The 23,943-nt window shown below is 42.8% G+C and overlaps 1 protein-coding gene across 3 annotated transcripts in view; it reads right to left on the bottom strand.

The window, feature by feature from the left end:
• Positions 1 to 23,117, bottom strand: part of LOC126194809 (stromal membrane-associated protein 1) — a 133,711-nt gene extending 110,594 nt beyond the window's left edge. For 2 of the 3 annotated variants that reach the window (XM_049933121.1, XM_049933122.1), the window contains exons 1-3: positions 22,870 to 23,116; positions 22,587 to 22,720; positions 495 to 662 (exon numbers count right to left, since the gene is read on the bottom strand). In XM_049933121.1, the coding sequence (XP_049789078.1) occupies positions 495 to 662; positions 22,587 to 22,720; positions 22,870 to 22,987 (420 nt within the window). In that variant the 5' untranslated portion in view covers positions 22,988 to 23,116. Of the gene's footprint in view, positions 1 to 494; positions 663 to 22,586; positions 22,721 to 22,869 lie in introns of all 3 variants that reach the window. The other variant, XM_049933123.1, reaches the window with a different exon arrangement.
• Positions 23,118 to 23,943: the final 826 nt, after the last annotated feature.

The following is a 23,943-nucleotide window of genomic DNA, read 5'->3' as shown; positions in this document are numbered from 1 at the left end:
TTCTATTTGTTGTTTACAAAGTCTGCATTTATCTGTTGTGGTATTGGGATCTTTAATAATATGCTTGCTGTAATACCTGGTGTTTATTGTTTGATCCTGTATTGCAATCATGAATCCTTCTGTCTCACTGTATATATTGCCTTTTCTTAGCCATTATTATTATTATTATTATTATTATTATTATTATTATTATTTATTCAAATTTAGTTTAAGTGAGCAACTAGTTCTGGTAGTAAATTTAATTTCACTTCCTACAACACAGCATTTATGTGAGAAATACCACAGCATTCTTAGGCTGTGTTGAACTGACTGCGACAATCAGTCCAAATCAGGAAGGGGAATCCATACTATCTCCAGCAACTTAATGAAGAACTTCAGAACTCTCACTAAATTTTGGTTTATTGCCTGTTTTATTCTAATTGTTTAATGGTGTTTATTCTAATTCTAAATAGCTGACACAAATTTGTTAATGCAGGACTCAAAGCAATACATACCTTTGGTATTGGTGGTGGAACCCATTCTCGTGCAATATATTTCTTCTGCTCATATTTTGCACGAACAAAAGCTTCCAGTGAAGAATCTGTCTGTGGTCGCCTGAAGTTATCAGGTAGATTGGCCTCATAAACAGCTCTCGCACGGCTGTTGCCCATTTGTTGTAGGCTCTGTAAGAAAAAATTGTGAAAAAAGTCACAGGAGTAAAACTGTACATATACCATCATATAAAAATATCGAAGTCTGTAAGTAATTCTATATTTATCTTTTTTATAAACACAAAGAACATAGGTGCCATAGGGGAATATGTGGCAGAACTGAAGATCCTTGCCAGAAATCTACTGCACCAGCTAAGATATCCGAGGACCTAAGCTCTACATGAGAGCAACACAAAATTTGTAAGTCAACTTTTCACTTACGTGCGAAAGTGTTGCACACTATAAACAGCATATTCAAAGGACTAAGAAGATATGTTTGTCCAAATAGTTAATATCAGTAAATCCCCAACTGTTTAAAGAAACATACTCCCATGTATAAAACAGCTTGAAACACCTCATTACTTTACAAATGAGGATGTGTCAAGTATTTGACATTAAGCAGATAATGGAGAAAAATTACAGGAACAGTCTGAAATTATGCTTGAAGTTTGTTGGAAGTTTTTAAGTGCTCTCATTATGACACACTGGACTAATATAGTGCAAGCAAAAGCTAGTTTTTCAGGAATCTCATTGTGTGTCGTACAATGATATACTTTTGCAGGTACATTTGGTGATATATGTGGATACTGTCTGCAAACTGTGTTGTGAATAGAGTTGACAGTAATAAATTATAATGTCTTGTCTGATGCTGAAGTTTTACTGCATGAAAAACGAACCTGTTGTAACCATTGTACGTTTTCCCTTTTCATCATTTCATTGGAGGGACGGGGGGTGCCAGCAAGAAAAAGTTTCATAAAACATTTGAAATTACGTGTGACATTTGTTGGAAGTTGCCAAGGTCTCTCACTCTCAAATACTGAATGAATAAAGTTGTGTACTTGTGCACCATCACTTACACAGCCGTAAGACAAGCACACAGTTTGTAACTGTAATACTGATCTTATTGTGTTAAACTTTTAATACAAAATTTTCTCTCTTAATGAGCAGATTATGGCAGCATTTTTGAGTTTTAAATTCCATCAATAATCACGTGAAAAAGTGAAAATCAAATTTTTGACCCCCTGAAAGCCATTTGATACCTGCAACTGGTATTGGTTTCCAGGATAGTCACTTGATAATATAGACAGTTTAACAAAAAAGGATGTACACAATTACAGTAAATTAATTAATAATCTCTCAGCAGTTTTTCACCCGTAAATAAAAATGTGTTTAGACTGCTAATCACCATTAAATGAGAAACACTGGGCACCATCCTATTCCAACCTATTCATGGGCCATCTAGACGAGTCCTTTATAACCAGAATCCTAAGCCACTCACCTAGTTTAGATTCACTGACAATATCTTTGTGATCTGGACCAAGGGTGGGGGCACCCTACCTACATTCCTCCGGAGCCTCAACACCTTCTCCCCTATCCGCTTCACCTGTTATCCTCAACCAAACAAGCCACCTTCCTCCATGCTGACCTCCATCTCGCAGATGGTTACATCAGTGCCTCTATTGATAGCAAAACTACCGCCACCAGCATCAGCCTCCCATTTCATACCAAAAAGTCCCTTCCATACCATTTCATACCATGAAGTCCCTTCCATACAGCCTACCCACCCATGGCCGTCTCATCTGTAGTGATGAGCAGTCCCTCTCCAAATACACACAGGGTCTCACTGAGCCCTTCACAGACCAAAATTACCTTCCCACCTTTGTAAAGAAACAAATCTCCTGTGCCTTGTCTCTCCAGTCAGTTACAACCTCCCACATTTCCACTGTCCAACCACAAAGAAGCACTCCATTACTCAATACCTCCCAGTACTGGAGCACCTGAATCACACTCTCCGCCAGGGTTTCAACTAGCTCTAGTCGTACCCTGAAATGAGGAGGAATATCCTATTCACTATACTTCCACCCCTCCTAAAGTGGCATTCTGCTGCCCATCAAACCTATGCAATATCCTTGCCCATACCTACTGCATCCTTGTTCCCAGCCCCTTGCTTCATGGCTCATATTTCTGTAATATGACATAGTTGCAAGATCTGTCCCATACAGCATCCCACCACCACCACCACCACCACAACCACCACCACCACCACCACCACCACCACCACCTCTAGTCCAGTCACAGGCATCACCTATACCATGACGGGCATGGCTGTCTGTGAAAACAGTCATGTGATCTACAAACTAAGCTGCAACAACTGTGTTGCATTTTACATAGGAATGACAATCAACAAGTCATCTATCCATAGGAATTGCCACCAACAAACTGTGGTCAAGATATAGCTGGACCTCCCAGTTGCTGAATATGCTACCCAACACATCTTGCTTCACTTCAATGACTGGTTCACAGAGCCTGTGCCATCTGGATCCTTCCCACTGACACCAGTTTTTCTTAATTGCGCAGGTAGGAACCACTCCCCCTCTACTTCTCTCCTTTTCTGCTTCTCATCTCCCATCTACGATCTCCCCCTCCCCCCCCCCCCAAAAAAAAACCTGCCAACTACACCTACGAACCCTACCATGTCCCCACCATGTTCCTGCATGATCCTAAAATTCACAGTACACCCTCCCCACCCCTACCCTTCTATCCTTCAACATCCCCATCCCAGCAGCTCCTTCCTCCAACACCCAGACTGCTTTCTTCCATCATGCACAGTTGCTCACAGTCTAGCCTCTGCAGCAGAGGCAGAGGGCCTTTTGGCCAAAAGCTCCATGTATAGCAGTCTGTGTGTCTGCCTGCAACTCAGCATCTTCTCTACATGGTGAGGAGCAATTTATCCCTTTCATAACATTCTAATTATGCCATTCTGGATTTTCCATTGTTTAATTATTGGACTTTGTATCTTTCATTAATATTCCAGACACAGAGGGACAAGAGATGGCAAAAAATTGCATTTCAGATTTTCCTATCAATTGTAACTACGTAAGGCTATATAGTCTTTCGTGGCGGAGTTCTTTGGTAAAAAGTTCCCTGTTAACTTACCATGTAAAATTCGGATGTAATCCCAAGCTTTATATGGTTGCCTCCATCATTGTTGTAGCGGGTGTGTCCGACTGTTGTGAAACTAGCGAGGCTCCCACTTTTATACCCATAGGATGGGGTTATGTCACTGTATGATGGAAATGGCATAACAAGTTTTTTTTGACACAATTTAAACTGTTTCCTTGATCACAGAGTCCCAATAGTTTGATGCATGAGCACAAATTGTTTTGTTCAAACAAATTCTTGAGTTTATTTAACAGGCTGTGTTCATCCATCATAGATTTTTCACAATTCCTGTATTTAAGGTGACTGATGATTCACATGGTGATCAGCAACAGCCCGTGTAGAGTGGCCTCCCACAACTTTTGCCACATCCACAAGGATTATACCACATTTCCTAATCCTCAGGCTGTCATTACCTTTAACGATTCACAATGTTTCTGTAACATTTATGGGTGATTGGAAGATTGGTCCGATTCCTTGCGTATTTTACTAGTGGTTGCACCACAGAATGGAAGCCCCATTATGTGTTGATCCTCCTGGATGCCTCAAGATGCATGCTGTTCAACCAAGCCAGGAGAACAATAAAAAATGTGGCTTATATTTTGCTGTGCAACAGCTAATAAGATAGGTGCATTCAACTTCTTTTACATAAGTAATTTAAATTTTATACTGGGCCATGGTAGCTGCTTGCTCCAATGCCCTGAGGGAACCTTGGTATCTGTTAAGCCGTCTGCACATGGGCCGTGCTGTTGAACGTCAATGTTGAGCGTGCTACTGAACGCTCAGGAACAATGCAACTTGTGCATATGGTACATAGGCTCCAATGTGGTATACACGATCACAATGCGCTCCGGTGGCAGTCGCGGGATGTTTCTAGCTCGTAAATCACACTGTTTACCAAACAGTCGCACGTAAAATTCCCATGTTAATTCTTAAAACACGTATTTCCTCCATTGTCCATATGCCAGTCATGTTGTTCTATATGTAATATACACCGATGAAAACTTAAATATGCATGTACATGTTTTAGGACGAAAAGGAAAGCACCATGTCCAATAAGTAAGGTCACAAGCTTATAAAACTTTTATTACAAACAGTGCTATACAGATTTGCAATAATTCTGCATGTAAGATAAGCATTATTTCATCGTTCCAACATTTTAGTAAAACCCCAAGGTCATTTTTACTTGATCACTGTTCCTCCGTAGTAGCACAATCTTTGCAACATGTGAATTACGGAATGTAAAAGAGAAAGGAGCAAAATATCTTTATACAAGTAGCGCAAGCTGTCCTGTAGATTAAGCCTATCTAACAAACTCACTTCTCAAAAAATGTGAACCTATATTTACATAACATCAAATACTACAGTATATACTTATATTAAACAAACTAACCATAAATCATCAGAACCTATTACGCAAATGTCAGGGGGAAAAAAAAAATTAGATGTGATGAGACGCAAACCACCACCATTTCATGCATTCGTTAGGAATCAGTAACACTACCCACTATGCTAAACCAACAACATACCTCTGTCCACCAATCCTACCATGTTGCCACTTGCTAGAAGCTTTAATCGCAGCTATGTTACCAACTGAAATTTAATTATAACAAATTGTACCAAGAACAATGCCTTTTGGTGGATCCTCAGTGTGTTGTTACCTTTAAATGGCATACTCTCATAACACGCAAGTTACAATAATACTTTTGCCACAAATAAGATATTTCTCACTTTATTGCAACAAATCTCACAGTTAACAATGGGTTTTCGAGTGATTATCTATTTGCTGGTGCTCAGAAATGACATATATACATATAGGCTTGAAATGAATGCCAATATGGTGCCTCACAACTCTGAGCTGAAGGGAGATGGCGTGCAAGTGACGTGCTATTCCACGCTACGACGTCAGAAATTCGGCACGCTCAACGCTCAGATGCATGGTCCGTGTGCCGATGGCTTTATGTAATTATGTACTGCAATCTTCTTCACTCTGGATCTCCAATACCTTGTGACTAATAGGCAATTCAGGAATAGTCACTTGGCTGGAGAGTAAGCAACGATAGATACTTTAGACTCATTGGGCCACTTAACTTCAAAGACATGTTGCATGATCAGCAGATCCCTTTGGATATAGGGATGGCTCTCTCTGAGCTTAGAGACTGGGCTATTTCTAAAGCCCTTGTTGCCAGTCTGATACCCACATGGTGTACTGCATGCAGCATCTTTAGGTATGAGTTCAGGTTGAACCATAAACATTAAACATATAGGCTAAATGGTTCAAATGGCTCTAAGCACTATGGGACATCCGAGTTCATCAGTCCCCTAGACTTAGAACTACTTAAACCTAACAAACCTAAGGACATCACACACATCCATGCCCAAGGCAGGATTCGAACCTGTGACCTTAGCAGCAGCGCGGTTCCATACTGACGCGCCTAGAACCGCTTGGCCACAGCGGCTGGCATATAGGCTAAAAAAGGAACAGGCAAATGCTTCGTAAAATTGTTGTAGATGCATCTGCCTGCATCCCACATCTGGCACAGACACACTTTAATAAGTCTAATGCTTTAAATGCTCTTACTGTAAGATTGCAGAATGTTGGTAACTGAGCTTTTAATCAAATGACACCCTGTCTCTTAAGCATCAACTGTACTTTGAGTTGTGGATGCAAGATAGGAGGAAGAGCATTAGATCATAAAACTGTCTACAATGTAAGTCTTCAATGGGCTCTTTACTATGTTTATGAGTGGCTTACAACAATGAAAGAGAGGGTGGCCCTTAAAATGCACCCTTGAGGAACACTGTTCTCTCATATAAAATTGTGTATGATGATGCCTCTTACTTGATAACAGAATGACGGCGTACAAGGGACGATTTCCATAAAACTGGTGACCTACCACAGAAGCCCAGTTGCAAAGCTGACAATGTGATTTACTTTGTTGCTGGGTCATATAGTTATTCAATATACAGAACATCCATACAAGGTGGTGTCTACATAGGAAAGCTTCCTGTGTCACCTTAATCAGGCAGGGTAAGTTTATTTTGGGTACAATTATATTTTCTACATCCACATTTGAAGTGGGTAAAGAGTATCTTCCTCCCAAATTTTACTGTCAGTTCAAGGCTACTTCTTCCGTAGCTTTTGAGATTAACACTTGGGTGACTGCGTGTGAAGGTATCATCCTTCATTGATTTTAAGAGGTGTATAGCAACGGATACTCTACGTGATTATGTATAGACTGTACTGTATGCAGTTGAAAAGATCAAGAACGGTTTCTTTTGATTCTACATACTATGTGTTATACATTACAGCATCTAGTCGTGGGACTGTTTCTTTGTTAGTGAGCTGATCGTTAGAAATGACAGCAATTAAACTACTCCAGGTCTGCTGAGATTCAGAGTACACAATAGCAGTGTATCTGCCAACAATGCCTACAGAAATTTGTTAATACGGGAGAACATATTGGGCACTAGGAAAAGTTTTATGATTTTTTTCAGAGGTGTTTTATGAGAACAGAAGGGCACCTAAAAAGTGACTGCGACCCAGAAAGTTGGTCCTTGGTATTGGAGAGCTCAGTGAATCAGTGCCAGTGGACTACTTTTAGATTCTCGGAATGAGAGGTAGTTGTGAATTTAAATAAGGAGCTTCATTATAAAGTATCATGAGGAACTTGCTGTAGTAGTATTATGTGCGTTCATTGTATATTTTGAGGATGAAGGCTGTCTTACGATGACCTAATGGATTGTTTCACTGCAGTCTTATGAGTCTTCTGTCAATACAACTGAGAATGTGACAATAGTAATGCTGCCACTGACACTAGTTTTGTAAATAGTTTTCATGATTTGTTAAATAACAGGACAGTATGCGTTTAGATCAATGTCAACGAGTCTTACGGGTCACATAGTGCCCTTTTTTTTATATTAGCACCAAAAAGTGCATAGCAAAATTTGTATAGATTGCAGTATGTGTGGCAACACTACATATGAAAATCTGATTCCGTTTAACAGAGATATATGATTTATTTAATATGGGAAAAGGGGAGACATGAATTTTAGCATGTGAATGTTAATTGGGAGAGTAGAGAGATTACTCTAATGGGATGCCTACCTAATTTATCATCCTCTTCCCATGTTGTGAGATAACACTGTGGCTACCAGTGACTCAATCTCAGGGAATTAAGTAAAGTTGTGAAAAAGAACAAATAGAGAGAGAAAGCACCTACAAGCTAGGTTTGGAGCATCACAAGAGTGAGACTGTGTACAAAATGTAATACAAAAAGAAAACACCCCAAGGGGAAAAGTTATGCAAGGAGGATTTCCTCCATATTCATGCAGCATAATGTAAAGTGTAAAAACAATGATAGATATATCTGTGTCATTAGCAGCTAGATTCAAACAGAATCCAGTGAGCCAGATTAACCAAAGGAGAGGAGGAAATGTGAAGGCATAAAACTGCCACCACAGTTCAGAGCCGTAACCAGACCGTCATCGCCAGGAGCAGCCGCTGTCAGTGATCTGCCAACGGTGCAACCCTCCACTGTGTGCCTGCTTCTGCATCAGTCTCCTTTCACATGACAACACCCACACCTAGAACATTGGTCCCGTTCGAGATTTTTCGATGTAACTCGAAAACACAACTCCCTAATGGTCAGTGCTGGACAGCTGCATCTCAATCCCAGCCCAGCCAAATAGGTCAAGACTGGCCAGCAGGCACATGCATGGCACCAGCCTTGTGTCAGTCATTGCCACGAGTTAGTTCTTCTGCCACCTTAACTATGTTGCCACCGCCACAGCCATAGCTGGGCCACGAATCATGAGCTACTGCCTGACTGCTCCTGGCAGCCAATGCTCCACTGCTGCAGTAGGGCTTCATTTACTACTTGGCAGTCGCTAGCAACTCAGCCCTATGGCGTGCCTACAACACTAGCTCAGTTTGCCACCACCTGTACACCACATTTCACATCTGCCTCACCTGCTGCTGCCAGTGGAAATATTGAGCCAACACCTAACAGTGTCAAAGTTGAGGACACAATGAAATGGCTATCCATATTTACTGGATTAATAAAGAACTGTTTGTATTCAGGACACAATGAAATGGCTATCCATATTTACTGGATTAATAAAGAACTGTTTGTATTCATCATTTGTTTCTCTCCAAATGCCTGTATTATCACTCCTGTCTCACAGGCCACCAAAAGAACCCACAACCCCAAGGTGGTAGTCTAGCACCTCATGACAAGACAGCTCCCACCGACCAGTAACAGTCTTCTACCATTTAGTGTAACTGCTAAATATATACTGGACAGCTCAGTAGTTCCAGCATTTTTCTATGTTGACTTACAAGAGGAAATTTATGTTAAAATTCTCATGGCTACCAAAGTGATGGAAACAATAAATGATGACAGCACAAACACTTACAAAAGTAGTCTTCAGGCTAAAACAGGAATGTAACAGGTGAAATTCAAAACTACCACAACCCATTACTAAATTCAAATTTCAGCAGGTTCTCAGCCAAACCCTGCATTCAGCAGAAAAATTAAGGAAGAGACATTTACCTTAGCAGTTTATGTAAAAGATATGATTTTTTTACAACAACCTGCAGCAAAAAATGGCCCTCAAATAGAAATTAATGAAACCATTTATCTGAAGGGCCTTCAAATACATATTAAGAATCTGACATTCACACAATTATAGCTTTCAGCCATTAGGGCCTTTGTCAGTAGTAAAACACACACACACACACACACACACACACACACACACACACACACCTGCAGTCTCCAAACTGAAACCACAAGGTGAACAGCAACACCAGTGCATGATGGAAGTGGCAACTAGGTGGGGGTAAGGAGGAGGCTGGGGTGAGGTGGGGGAGGGATAGTACGGTGGAAGTGGCGGACAGTAAAGTGTAGCAGTTCAGACGGAGGGCAGGAGAGAAGGTGCAGAGGGGGAAGGGGGTAAATAGCGGAAAGGAGAGAAATAAAAAGAATTAAAAGACTGGGTTTGGCGGTGAAATGACAGCTGTATAGTGCTGGAATGGGAACAGGGAGGGGGCTGGATGGGTGAGGACAGTGACTAACGAAGGTTGAGGCCAGGAGGGTTACAGGAACTGAGGATTTATTGCAGGGAAAGTTCCCACATGCGCAATTCAGAAAAGCTGGTGTTGGTGGGAAGGATCCATATGGCACAGGCTGTGAAGCAATCATTGAGATGAGGGATATCATGTTTGGCAGCACGTTTAGCAACAGGGTGGGCCACAGTTTGTGGCCATTCATGCGGACAGACAGCTTGTTGGTTGTCACGCCTACATAGAATGCAGCACAGTGGTTGCAGCTTAGCTTGTAAATCACATGACTGGTTTCACAGGTGGCCCTGCCTTTGATGAGATAGGTGATGTTTGTGGCTGGACTGGAGTAGGTGGTGGTAGGAGGATGTATGGGACAGGTCTTGCATCTAGGTCTATTACAGGAGTATGAGCCATGAGGTAAGGGATTGGGAGCAGAGGTTGTGTAAGTATGGACGAGTACATTGTGTAGGTTCGGTGGACGGCAGAATACCATGGTAGGAGGGTAGGAGGGGTGGGGAGGGTAGTGGGAAGAACATTGCTCATTTCAGGGCACAACGAGAGGTAATCTAAATCCTGGTGGAGAATGTAATTCAGTTGCTCGAGTCCCGGATGGTACTGAGTTATGAGGGGAATGCTCCTTTATGGCCCGACTGTGGGACTTTGGGAGGTGGTAGGTGACTGGAAAGATAAGGCATGGGAGTTCTGTTTCTGTATAAGGATGGGAGGATAATTACGGTCAGTGAAGGCTTCAGTGAGACCCTCGGTATATTTTGAGAGACACTGCTTGTCACTGCAGATGTGACGACCACGGGTAGCTAGGCTGTAAGGGACTTCTTGGTATGGAATGGGTGGCAGCTGTTTAAGTGGAAGTACTGCTGGTGGTTAGTAGGTTTGATATGTATGGAGGTACTGATGTAGCCATCTCTTAGGTGGTGGTCAACATCTAGGAAGGTGGCTTGTTGGTTTGAGTAGGACCAGATGAAGCAATTGGGGGGAGAAGTAGTTGAGGTTCTAGAAGAATGTGAATAAGGTGTCCTCACCTTCAGTCAAGATAGCAAAAATGTCATCAATGAATCTGAACCAGGCGAGCGGTTTAGGATTCTGGGTTTTTAGGAAGAATTTCTCTAGATGGCCCATGAATAGGTTTAGCATAGGATGGTGCCATGCGGGTGCCCATAGCCGTAGGTAACACCTTCAAAGGAGAAGTAATTGTGGTTGAGGATATAGTTGGTCATGGAGACTAGGAAGGAGGTGGTTGGTTTGGAATCCATAGGGCATCTGGAAAGGTAGTGTTCGATAGCAGTAAGACCATGGGCATTAGGAATGTTAGTGTACAAGGAGGTGGCATTAATAGTGACTAGCAGGGCACCGTGTGGTAATGGGACAGGAACTGTGGAGAGTCGGTTGGGAAATGGTATCTTTTATATAGGAGGATAGGTTCTGGGTAATAGGTTGAAGGTGCTGGTCTACAAGAGCAGAGATTCTCACAGTGAGGGCACAGTAACTGGCCACAATGGGGCATCGTGGGTAGTTGGGTTTATGGGCTTTAGGAAGCACGTAGAAGGTTGGATTGCGGGGAGTGGTAGGGGTAAGTAGAGAGATAGACTCTGGGGAGAGGTTCTGGGATGGGCCTAAGGATTTGAGTAGTGACTGGAGATCCTGCTCGATTACTGGAATGGTATCACTGTGGCATGGTTTGTAGGTGGAAGCATCTGACAGCTGACTGAGTCCTCCTGCCACCTAATCCTTGCAGTTCAAAACAATGGTGGTGGAGACTGTCTGCAGGTACTCAGATTCATCACCCAGCCTGATTACTGATATGGAGAATAGCTCAGAGGTACTTGGGTTCATCATCAAGCTGTAGATTGTTCCCGCATGATGCACCACCACGGCATAGAGCAATCCACTGAATTAGGGACTGGCTGTAAATACTATTACCTGGAACTTGCTAGCCACTCTCTTGCTGCCCTTTGAAGCCTTTTGTTATGCACCATCGAACAGTGGAATTTTGACCTTGCCTGTTTTACATCTCTGAATTGCTCCACGAACTACTGGATATGTCTAAGATAACTTTGCTACGCTCTCGACTTGTTTTTGAATAAGCAATCCTATGCAGCATGGGCTGTGACTTTCAATGTTTGGCACACTACTGTGCTTTTTCCTGTAAACAATGTGGCACATCAAATGCAAAGTCTTTAATTCATGAAATTATGTGTCTTGCTCCTGACAAAGAAGTTAGTACGAAGACTTTAGACTCATCTGATCCAACCCAAAGCAAAAATTACCAAAGGTTATGAAGCACCAGCATCATTGCAAGCTGCACTGAAGAGCCAAAGAAACTGGTACACCTGCCTAATATTTTATGTAGAGCACCTGTGGACACACAGAAGTGCCGCACAATACAATGTGGCATGGAGTCTATTAATGTCTGAAGTAGTGCTGGCAAGAATGGACACCATTAATCCTGCAGGGCTGTCCATAAATCTGTAAGATTATGAGAGGGTGGAGATCTCTTCTGCACAGCATGTTGCAAGGCATCCCAGATATGCTCAACATGTCTGGGAAGTTTGGTGGCCAGTGGTAGTGACTTAACTCTGAAGAGTGTTCCTGGAGCCACTCTGTAGCAATTCTGGACATGTTGGGTGTCACATTGTCTCGCTGGAATTTCCCAAATCTGTTGGAATGCAGAATGGACATGAATGGATGCAGGTGATCAGACAGGATGCTTATGTATGCGTCACCTGTCAGAGTCTTATCTGGATGTATCAGAGATCCCACATCACTCCAACTGCACATACCCCACACCATTACAGAGCCTCCACCAGCTTGAACAGTCCCCTGCTGGTATGTCTCCATACCTGTACATGTCCATCCTCTCAATACAATCTGAAATGAGACTTGTCCAACCAGGCAACATGTTTCCAGTCATCAACAAACAGTCCATTGTCGGTGTTGACGGGCCCAGGTGAGGCGTAAAGCTTTGTGCCGTTCCGTCATCAAGGGTACATGAGTAGGCCTTCGGTTCCGAAAGCCCATATCGATGATGTTCCGTTGAATGGTTCGCGCGCTGACACTTGTTCATGGACCAGCAATGAAATCTGCAGCAATATGCAGAAGGGTTGCACTTCTGTCACTTGAACGATTCTCTTCAGTCATCGTTGATCCCGTTCTTACAGGGTCGTACCAGACAACAAAGGCCATCGCTCTGTGCGCAACAGGCTGCATGATACACAACTTCACTCCCGACGTCCATGGTGAGGTCCATCTTTGCAACCACACCACCATTCAGTGGAGTACAGAAGGGCCCCAACAACATGCCAAATGAACCGCTCAGGATTGGCATCACATTCTGTTCACCAATGAATGGCGCATATGCCTTCAACCAGACAATTGTGGGAAGCGTGTTTGGAGACAACACGGTCAGGCTAAACATCTTAGACACATTGTCCAGTGAGTGCAGAAAGGTAGAGGTTCCCTACTGCTTTGGGGTGGCATTATGCGGGGCCAACTTATGCCGCTGGTGGTCACAGAAGGCGCCGTAACGGCTGTACAGTACGTGAATACCAGTCTCCGACTGATAGTGCAACCATATTGGTAGTATCTTGGCGAGGCATTCATCTTCATTGACAACAATTCGCGCCCCCATCGTGCACATCTTGTGAATGACTTCCTTTGGGATAACAACATAGCTCAACTAGAGTGGCCAGCATGTTCTCCAAACATAAACCCTATCAAACATGCCTGGGATAGATTGAAAAGGGCTGTTTATGGACAACCTGGCCCACCAACCATTCTGAGGGATCTACACCGAATAGCCATTGAGGAGTGGGACAATATGGACCAACAGTGCCTTGATGAACTTGGGGATAGTATGCCACGATGAATACCTTGGACGTACCGGTGTGTACAGCAATCTGGACCACCACCTCTAAAGGTCTCGCCGTATGGTGGTGCAACGTACGTGTGGTTTTTATGAGCAATAAAAAGGGCAGGAATGATGTTTTTGTTGATCTCTATTCCAATTTTCTGTACAGGTTCCGGAACTCTCGGAACAAAGGTTATGCAAAATTTATTTTGATGTTTGTACATTAAGGGCACAGACAATGTAGTTGCTGATGCTTTGTCTAGGATACCTTTAGGGAGTTAATCATCTAACAACTTTGGAGAAGGAGAGGAAAAGACTTTAAAATTATGTACTTGAGAGGTGTGAAACACGAAAAAGAGATCCTGAAAATTTGCAGACATCCGCAGGTATCAAAACCATGATAAAAATTGGAAATTGGTTAAGAGCATGTTGGGTAAGAAAGGAGGAGAAAAACAGAACAGTATTTTAAGGTACACAAGGGTATTTTATTCAGAAGACATAAGACTGAATCGGAGGATTGGAAACTATGTTGGCCGGAACAATGTATTGATACTTTAATTACTTATACACATGAGAGTTTTGGTCATTGTGGGTCAACCAAATGCACACAAAAGATTCAGGAAAACATCTATATTTATAACACATGAAGGAGAGGCAAGAAGAAGATGGCAAGCTGTGACAGATGTCAAAGAGTGAACATAAGTAACCAAACAAGTGAGGCCAAATGCAAAATAACTGCCTAATAGTAATCTAGATCTCTTGTCTGTGGATGTTTATGGACCCTCACCTAAGTGTAAGAATGGATTTTGTTGTTTTTGTGGTGGCTGATGTATTTTCCGAGTTCATAAAGCTGTTTCCTTTTAAAGCTACCAGTAAGCAAATCTTGTCCAAGTTTGAAAACACGATCATGTGGGTATTCCTAAAATAATTTTATCTGATAATGGTTCTCAGTTTACATCACAAGCTTGGAAAGATTTTGTTGATCACACAAAAATAAGGCATATTCTAACCTCTGTGTACCATCCTTCGAGCAACCCTGCAGAAAGTTATGTGAGAGAGATTGGAGGACTGTTCAGAACTTGTTATAGTAAGAATAATACCAGTTGGATAGATTATGTCAGTGATTTTGAGGATAATACAAACAGCTTACAACATTCTTCAACAGGTTTTTCACCATTTGAAGTTATGTTTAACCGCAGACCAGCTAACCTTATTTCTAAAAATGTTGAGTTTCCAACATGTAAAATTCTGTGACAACAAAGAGAGGGAAGAATGTGTTAGGGAGATGATCAAGAAACAGGGGCATACGAGAAAGCAGACACATGATGGAAAAGGTAGATTTTGTAAGTTTGAGGTAGGAGATCTTGTGTTGGTAAAAGCCAAAGAGAAATCGAAAGTTTTGACATCTGAGAAAGAAATTTTTCTGTATTTACATTGGACCATTCGAAATTCTAGAAATTCCACATCCTAATGCATACAGGTTTGTGTATTCTAAATTAAGAAGTTGTTTGAATTATGCAATATCACTGAACTGAAAGCATATAGACATGATCCAGAAGTATCTGATTTTTGTTTGTTCTTTTTCCATTGTCATGAATGTACTGTGTAAGAGGATGTAATTTTTAAAGTTCTTCCTTACCCATTGACAGGGTTTAAATCTATCTGTAGATTTATAAGACTATGTAAATGTATTTTGTTTATCATGAATTCAGTATGTAAGATAATGTGATTTTTGAGGTTCTGTCTTATTTATTGATTGAGTTAAAATCTATAATACACTATATAATTACGTTCTGTAACAAGTTCATGCTTTAGGATTTAATACATGTACACCATAATACTAAATTAGTGTAACCTTTTACAATTTTGAAATGGGACAATGTTCATAATTTGTACTGCAAAAATTAGGAATAGTAGCTTAGTATATCTGTGTGCATCACCTTGTTAGTTCATTTTTTATTGCCTTTAGCTCTGTTTATTAATGTTTCATATTTGAACACTTTACTTTCACCTGACAAATACCACATAACTGAATTTGAAAAATTTATAGGAAGAGCATATCTTGTGTAATGTAAAAAAGGTACTGAACAACATATTTAGTTTAGTAGTAGTACAGGATTTGATGTGAATGCTAGACAGGCTGCATCATGCACAACTTCAGACCTGTCATGGAGTCCACACAAACACCACTGAACGACGGGACCATTCCAGGGCATAGATGGACTCCTGAATGGATGCTACCAGTGGATGGCGAGAGTAGCACTGGTCGAAAGCTTGCAGGCTGCTCAAGAAGAAATAACTTGCCAGAGCACGAGTGGATGTGCTCAAGACACGAGATATGGCCACCAGCTCTGCAGTTAAAACACTGCAGCCCTCTGGCCAGGAGTGTTGTTCAGTATGTCCTCCATGAACATACTCAAAGCCTACATGATCATCAGCCATCAGTGTAAACCACTTTATGGCTCCAATGCATGTCGAGAATATAGAGGAAGTGATGGTGGAGAGCTGCATGGTTAATGGAGTCCTTATGGCCATGCAAAAGGTCCAGAAGAATCTGCGGCCTAGGTGCCCACAATGCAGATGTATGTGAATGGACCTAGAGGAGAGGTGGTAAAGGGAAAGACTCCAGTTCAGACAGAAGGGACTGGACACAAACCGCAATCGTAATCACTGATCTGGGCCGCGATGCAGGAGATGAACTGACGTGATTGGAAAAGGAGATGGTAATTCGGATGCGCAGAACTACAAATGTGTGCAACCTAACTGACAAGCAGTTGTGCACACACCACCTTCAATGGAGGGACTCCGGCGTCCACCAGGACACTGGTCACTGGACTCATTCCAAAAGCTCCCATTGCTAGGCGAACACCACAGTTGTGCACTGCGTCGAGTAAACGCAACGCTGAGAGCATCGCCGAATTGTAAACCAGACTCGCATAGTCAAATCGGGATTGTACAATGACTCTTGTAAAGCTGCAGCAGCGTAAAGCAATCTGCACCCCAGTTGGTGTTGCTCAGGCAGCAGAGGGCATTGAGGTGCTCCCAGCACTTCCGCTGAAGCTGACGAAGGTGAGGCACCCAAGTGAACTGGGCGTCAAAAACCAGTCCTAAGAATTGATATGTCTCCACTACAGTGAGTAGATAATCATTAAAGTAAAGTTCTGGTTCTGGATGAATGGAGCAACGCCGACAGAAATGCGACTTTGCGGCTGAAAACTGGTAGCTGTGGGCTAGAGCCCATGACTGCGCCTTGTGAATGGCTCCCTGTAGGCACCGCTCAGCACACCAGTACTGGAGGAGCAGTACGAAATGCAGAAGTCATCTGCATACAGAGAAGGTGACAGAGGCGGCCCTACAGCTGCTGCTAGACTGTTGATAGCCACTAAAAATACAGAGATACTCAATAAAGAGCCCTGTGGAATGCTATTCTCCTGAAAATGGGGGCAACCATGGGAGGCACGGAAAGTAGAGCGACAGGAAGTTTTGGATCAAAATAGGGAGCAAGCCCCAGAGACCCCCTTCGTACAATGTGGCAAGGACCTGATGTCGGCGGGTTGTGTCGTATGCTTTATGTAAGTCAAAAAAGATGGCAACCAGGTGTTGGCATCTGGAAAAGGCTGTTTGGATGGCAGACTTGACGGACACAAGATTATCAGTGATACAGCGACCCTGGCCGAAGCTGCCCTGACGGAGCCAGTAAGCCACAAGACTCCAGGACCCGACCCAACCCAACCCAACCCACACACCATACATTCCAGCAGCTTACAGAGAATGTTGGTGAAGCTGATGCGTCGATTGCTATCCACATCAAGCGGAGTTTTACCAGGTTTTAGCACTAGAATGATGGTGCCCTTCCGCCATTGCGATGGAAAGATGCCATCCCACCAGACCCGGTTGAAGATGATGAGGAAATGTCGCTTGTAGTCAGACAAGAGATGTTTAATCATCTGACTGCGGATCCAATCCGGCAAAGGAGCTGTGTCGGGGCAATGTTCAAGGGCGCTGAGGAGCTCCCACTCTGTAAATGGGGCATTGTAGGGTTCACTGTGGTATGTAGTGAACAAGAGGACTTTCCTTTCCAGCCGCTGTTTGAGGGTGCGAAAGGCTGGGGTGCAGTTCTCCGATGCAGAGGCTTGAGCACAGTGCTCAGCAAAGTGCTCGGCAATCACATTTGGATCGGTAGATAGCACGCCATTGATGTTAATGGCGGGGACACCTGTTGAGGTTTGGTACCCAAAAAGACGTCTGATCTTTGCCCAGACTCGGGAATGTGACTTATGACAACCAATGAACACGTACCCCTGCCAACACTCCTGTTTCCGTCGTTTTATAAGCGGGCGAATGCAGGCAAGGAGCCGCTTAAAGGGTATCAGGTGCTCTAGGAAAGGGTGCTGCTTAGGTCGCTGTAGAGCTCGTCGATGCTCTGTAATTGCCTGAGCGACTTCCGGTGACCACCATGGGACTGTCTTTCGCCGGGAGCACCCTAGAGAACGAGGGATCGCATTTTCCGCCACAGAAATTATTGTTGTAGTGACCTGCTCAATCACCACGAGGGGGAGATTCAATGTTGACAGCAGAGGTGAAGGCTACCCAGTCTGCCTTGTTTAAAGCCTATCTGGGTAGGTGTCCGTGGGCATGACAACCAGGGGTGGAGGCGGGGGAGTGACAGGAAGACGGGGAAGTGGTCAATACCACACAGGTCGTCATGTGCTCTCCAGTGGATGGATGGAAAAAAGCCAGGACTGCAAACCGAGAGATAAATGGCTGAATATGTGCCATGTGCCACACTAAAATGTGTGGGGGCACCTGTATTTAAGAGGCAGAGGTTGAGTTGCGACAGTTAAATTTCGACCACCCTACCTCGGCCAGTAAGCACGGCGCCACCCCACAAGGGGTTATACGAGTTAAAATCTCGCAAAAGTAGGAAAGGTTTAGGGAGTTGATCAATCAGTGCAGCCAATACATTCACGGGGACTGCACCATCTGGAGGAAGATATACATTGCAGACAGTTATTTCCTGTGTCATCCTTATCCTGACAGCCACAGCTTCAAGAGGGAATGAAGGGGCACACGTTATCAACAAACTCAGTTCATGACAGATGCAAACTCCACCTGACACACTATTATAGGCACTATTGTTCCTGTAATACCCATTATAGCCACGGAAGGCAGGGGTCCGCATTGTTGGGAACCAGGTTTCCTCCTGGAGGGCAATGCAGAAGGCAGGTGTAAAGCTTAACAGTTGCCATAGCTCAGCCAGGTGGTGGAAAAAACTGCAGCAATTCCACTGGAGGATTAAATGATCGTGCGACTGGGAAAGCATCAAACACTCAATGAGGCGTCTACGCCTCAGGATCACCTGCTGCCACCAGATGATTAACTGTGCAATCGACATCCATTATGTCTGAGGGCCCAGCAAGATCTAGGTTCTCAGCGGATGTCAGAATCTCCACTTCATCCTCAGACACAGAGCTTGTAGATAGTGGTGGTGTGGGTGCCACCGAAGTGCCTTGGTTCTTGGGGGTCTGTTTTTATGTTTCTCTCGCTGCTTCTTAGGTTTGTCCAGCAGGGAGGGCTTCACTGACTTAGTCTCAGGGACTGAGGAGGACCATGAAGACCTACGACCAGCTACCTGTGGTTGCTTCAGCCATTGGCAGGTTTCAGTTTTACCACTGGTAGGAACCATGCAAGCGAGTGACCCCAAGGGATCCCTTCCTGGCAAGAGGAGCCGAAGACAACTGACACTTCTCTAGCTGAGATGTGGGGACTGACATCCATGATGGTTGGACCAGGGAGGGGGGGATGTAGGTTGGACTCGAACAAAATATTTTTGCGTTCGGAAGAGAAAGTTGGTGACAAATTTCGTAGATAGATCTCGCTGCGACGAAAAACGTCTTTGCTTTAATGATTTCCATCCCAACTCGCGTATCATATCTGCCACACTCTCTCCCCTATTACGTGATAATACAAAACGAGCTGCCTTTTTTTGCACCCTTTCAATGTCCTCCATCAATCCCACCTGGTAAGGATCCCACACCGCGCAGCAATATTCTAGCAGAGGACGAACAAGTGTAGTGTAAGCTGTCTCTTTAGTGGACTTGTTGAAACTTCTAAGTGTCCTGCCAATGAAACAACCTTTGGCTTGCCTTCCCCACAATATTATCTATGTGGTCTTTCCAACTGAAGTTGTTCGTAATTTTAACACCCAGGTACTTAGTTGAATTGACAGCCTTGAGAATTGTACTATTTGTCGAGTAATCTAATTCCAACGGATTTCTTTTGGAACTCATGTGGATCACCTCACACTTCTCGTTATTTAGCGTCAACTGCCACCTGCCACACCATACAGCAATCTTTTCTAAATCGCTTTGCAACTGATACCGGTCTTCGGATTACCTTACTAGACGGTAAATTACAGCATTATCTGCGAACAACCTAAGAGAACTGCTCAGATTGTCACCCAGGTCATTTACATACATCAGGAACAGTGGAGGTCCCAGGACACTTCCCTGGGGAAGACGTGATATCACTTCAGTTTTACTCTATGATTTGCCGTCTATTACTGCGATGTTCCTGACAGGAAATCACGAATCCAGTCGCATAACTGAGACGATACCCCATAGGCCCGCAGCTTGGGGATGTAACCTCTCATTTTCTCAGTGTAGATCAGTCAGTCCAGGCTCTTTTATTCCATTATTTTTCTTTCTTTCTGGAGAATCCTGCACTATGGCAAGCAACACAAATGCTGCTCTCTGCAGTTGACACAGATGGGAGCATGGGCACAGGGAGTATTGGGATGTGAAGGACGTCCACAATCTTGACAGGTGCCACTGGAAATATAGTGGGAAGACATATGGCCGAACTTCCAGCACTTAAAGCAACGCCTCGGAGGGATATATGGCCTTGAGCTTCTCCGGTAATGTGTCACCCTCTAAGGCCAAGATGAAGGCATGGGTGGCAACCTGATTAGGCCTCTGACGCCAGTGGACATGCTGGATGAAATGGATACTTTGCCACTCTAAACTGGCGTGCAACTCATCGTCAGACTGCAAAAGGTCACTGTGAAATATAATACCCTGGACTATATTTAAGGACTTATGGAACATGATGGAAACAAACATCCCCAGCTTGTGACAGGTGAGTAGTGCCCAAGGAAGCTGTTTTGATCAAGACCAACACTGACCGCACTTTGGACAAGCCCTCCACCTCCCCAAACTTGTCCTCTAAATGCTCCACAAAAAACTGAGGTTTCATTGACAAGAAAGATTCCCCATCAATTCTCGTATGTAATAGGTACCGGGATGAATAAGGTTCGCTGCCATCCTTAGCCTGGCGTTCCTCCCATAGTGTGGCCATGGGGGTGGGGAAGGGGGGGGCGATTTGAGGTCTTATTTCTTAGCAGTGAAGTTAATACCTTCATCGCTTAGAGGCTGCTGGTGTTTGACCACCAGTAAGAGAACATATCATGCTTCATGGCGTGTCATCCACCCTGATGCCACCTACTCTGACAAGGCGCCCTCCCCACAGGCACCACCCACCTGCAGCAAAGGCTACAGGCAGGATGGCCATTGCCGGGAGTCCCGATGCCATAGGGTGACAAGCATCTACTCCTTGGCGTACATGGAGATTTAACAGCACAGGCATCAACAGAGCGATCCCTATGTGGTCAGGGAGCTACAACCAACAGGTTACACGGCAGCCCCACCACAACGGACTGGCTACCGTGTTGGATATCAGGTGCAAATGTTTCACTACCACACAGTAACCATTATCTGTAATAGTTGTTGAAGACCAGTAACACTATTATCGCATGGTATTACCGATTCTGAACACAATTATAATGAACACAAAAGAATGTTATTGGCTGCAGATAACGCAATAGTTACTGCTGCATTAACTCATAACATGTAAAAAACATGGCAACTGTAGCACAGCGGGGATGGTTTTTTCAAATGGTCTGAGCTACAGAACAGGCTACCACCACAACCAAATTTATTTTTTACTTTCACATTTGTTGGCTTTGCCAGCTCACAACCAAACTGGTACCTTTTAATCTAACCTGGACCTTACGCTAAGCTAAAGATCAGTCTGCCAGCACAACATATTTTGTTTTCACATTTGAGGGCTTCAACAACAGAACTGTGAATTCACGTACCAAATGGTGATGTCACAGCAGCCATTAACATTACATCAATGGTAACTGCTGCAACATCTGCTTTGTAACAAAGAGCAAGTTAAATGCTACTCTCCCTTGTTAGATGGTGCACCTGTCAATCAGTTACACTTTCCATACCTACGTTTGTTATCTGCAAGCCACTATATAGCGAGCAGTGGAGGACAGTACTGTGTAACATGTCAATTTTTTGAAAGCCATCTCTTCTGTGGCTGAATCAGGCTTGCTCATGATTCTTCCCCTTCAGTCAGACACTATACTTATTTTACAGTCTGTGCCAGTCTATTTGTAACAAGACACTCTGAATACACCAATGTGGCAGGTCTCTACTGCTTACTTTATCAACTGATCAATGTTATTTTAAAATAATTTCTAGAGCTAAAAATCTTGCACAAGGCATGCTTCACTACAAATTTTCACCATAAAAAATATCAATATGCAAATGTATTCACATGATCTGAATAATTTATTATATAATGGAAAGTAATGTAGGCCTACCACTTTTATGGTATTACATCTATATGACTAACCAATTGTAATTTCAGCATATTCAAAGCAGCCTTCAACAGCACTTTTTTTGGCCCTTTAATTTGTCATTTACAGACGTAGCCCTAATACTTTTAGTAGTAAAATACGGCAAGATTGGAGACACTATGGTAACTGTGTCTGGAAAATAAACGCTTTCTTGGAATTTAATAAACCAATCCTCTTCTACTTTTGCAAATAGGGAATTCTGTTACAGCATTTCAATGTAATCCATTCTTTCAACTGAAGTTGATAATTTTCCGACCTTATTATTACACACACACAATTTGACATTCAAAAAAATGTTCAAATTATTGCGAAACTTACAACAACTTGCTCCGGCGTCCAAGTGTCTAAATTAACAGATTTCACTTTGGAAATGTGGACACCTAGGTTTCTGTGTATACCGGCGCATCTTATACACAGAAATATACCTAAATTCCATGACGCCCATCTCGGTCCTAAAATTGTTTGGAAAGAAATTTCAAATACATAGATTTCAACTATTAAATAAGTGGGATATAACAACATTAGTATGTTAATTTTAATGTTTTGTTACATCTTGAGAAACATCTAGCGATGCACCCACTGAAATAACATACAGAAATACCTTTAGCATCACAGTCAACACAATACTTATTGTCTTCATCTCTCAACATCTGTGCCAATAGAGCTTGACACCTATCTTGGATTTGTTTTTGACGGTCTTTTTCTGCTTTAGAGGTCATATTTACTTCAACTTTGCGTTGTCACAATTCTAAATCACGAAATTTACTTTCAAAACCACTTATTTGACGGGTCGCCCCCTTCACTGGAATATGGCGACAACCCACGTTTGCTGTCAGATGGGAAAAGTCAGTGATAGAAATTTCTCTACTAGTCAGTCACAGATGCAATTGATCCATGCTTACAATCTCATGTAAAAAGCTTATTTCGAGATACCACCCTTCTATCTTATTTATTATGTTTATCGTTTTAAGGCTTAAGCAATACAATCAACGCCAATTAATTCTATATGTGTCCCTAGAACTTTTTACCTGTGAAGATTATTTTTCGCATGAAATTAATCGAAAAATATTATGATACCGCTTTTCTGGAAAATCTGTACGTGAATACGACCTAACAATGTACAAACTGTTGCGACCTTACCAATCATTTTGAAAATTTAGCTTTATTAATGATATTAAATTATTTAAGTTAATGTGGCGTTTTTTTCTCATTTGTAATTTCCTGCCATTTGTCTTTTTGTTTAGTTCCCTGCTTTGAATACGAAATAGGCCCCGATAAAAAAAAGTGTGCGAAACCTTCCAACGACATCATTTAACGGATGTGCAACAAAACAAGTAGTTCCTACGCATGCCGAGAGGTAGCAGTGTTTAAGTAAGTGTCATGTTGTTTCTGATTGTTTTGGCGAATTGGAAGGTGGTTTAACAATCAGTCATTGCTGTCAGCAGTACGGGGCCTGGTATTGTAATGACTAGAATTGTTCTTTTGTAACTGTTACCCAGTTTGTAAATTATTGTATTTATTTTTCGTCTAGAAGCATATGCTTAAAACACAAGTATTGTTGGATTGACTATCTTATAATTGTCTATTTACGTTCAACATGTTTGAAGGAAGGAATTATTTGGAAAAAACTGATGTTTATGTTGTCCTGTTTCGTGTTAAATGTATTAGACTCGTA

This window comes from Schistocerca nitens, chromosome 7 (assembly GCF_023898315.1).
Source record: "Schistocerca nitens isolate TAMUIC-IGC-003100 chromosome 7, iqSchNite1.1, whole genome shotgun sequence".
Classification (NCBI taxonomy): domain Eukaryota; kingdom Metazoa; phylum Arthropoda; class Insecta; order Orthoptera; family Acrididae; genus Schistocerca; species Schistocerca nitens.
This window is presented reverse-complemented; position numbering and strand designations above follow the sequence as displayed.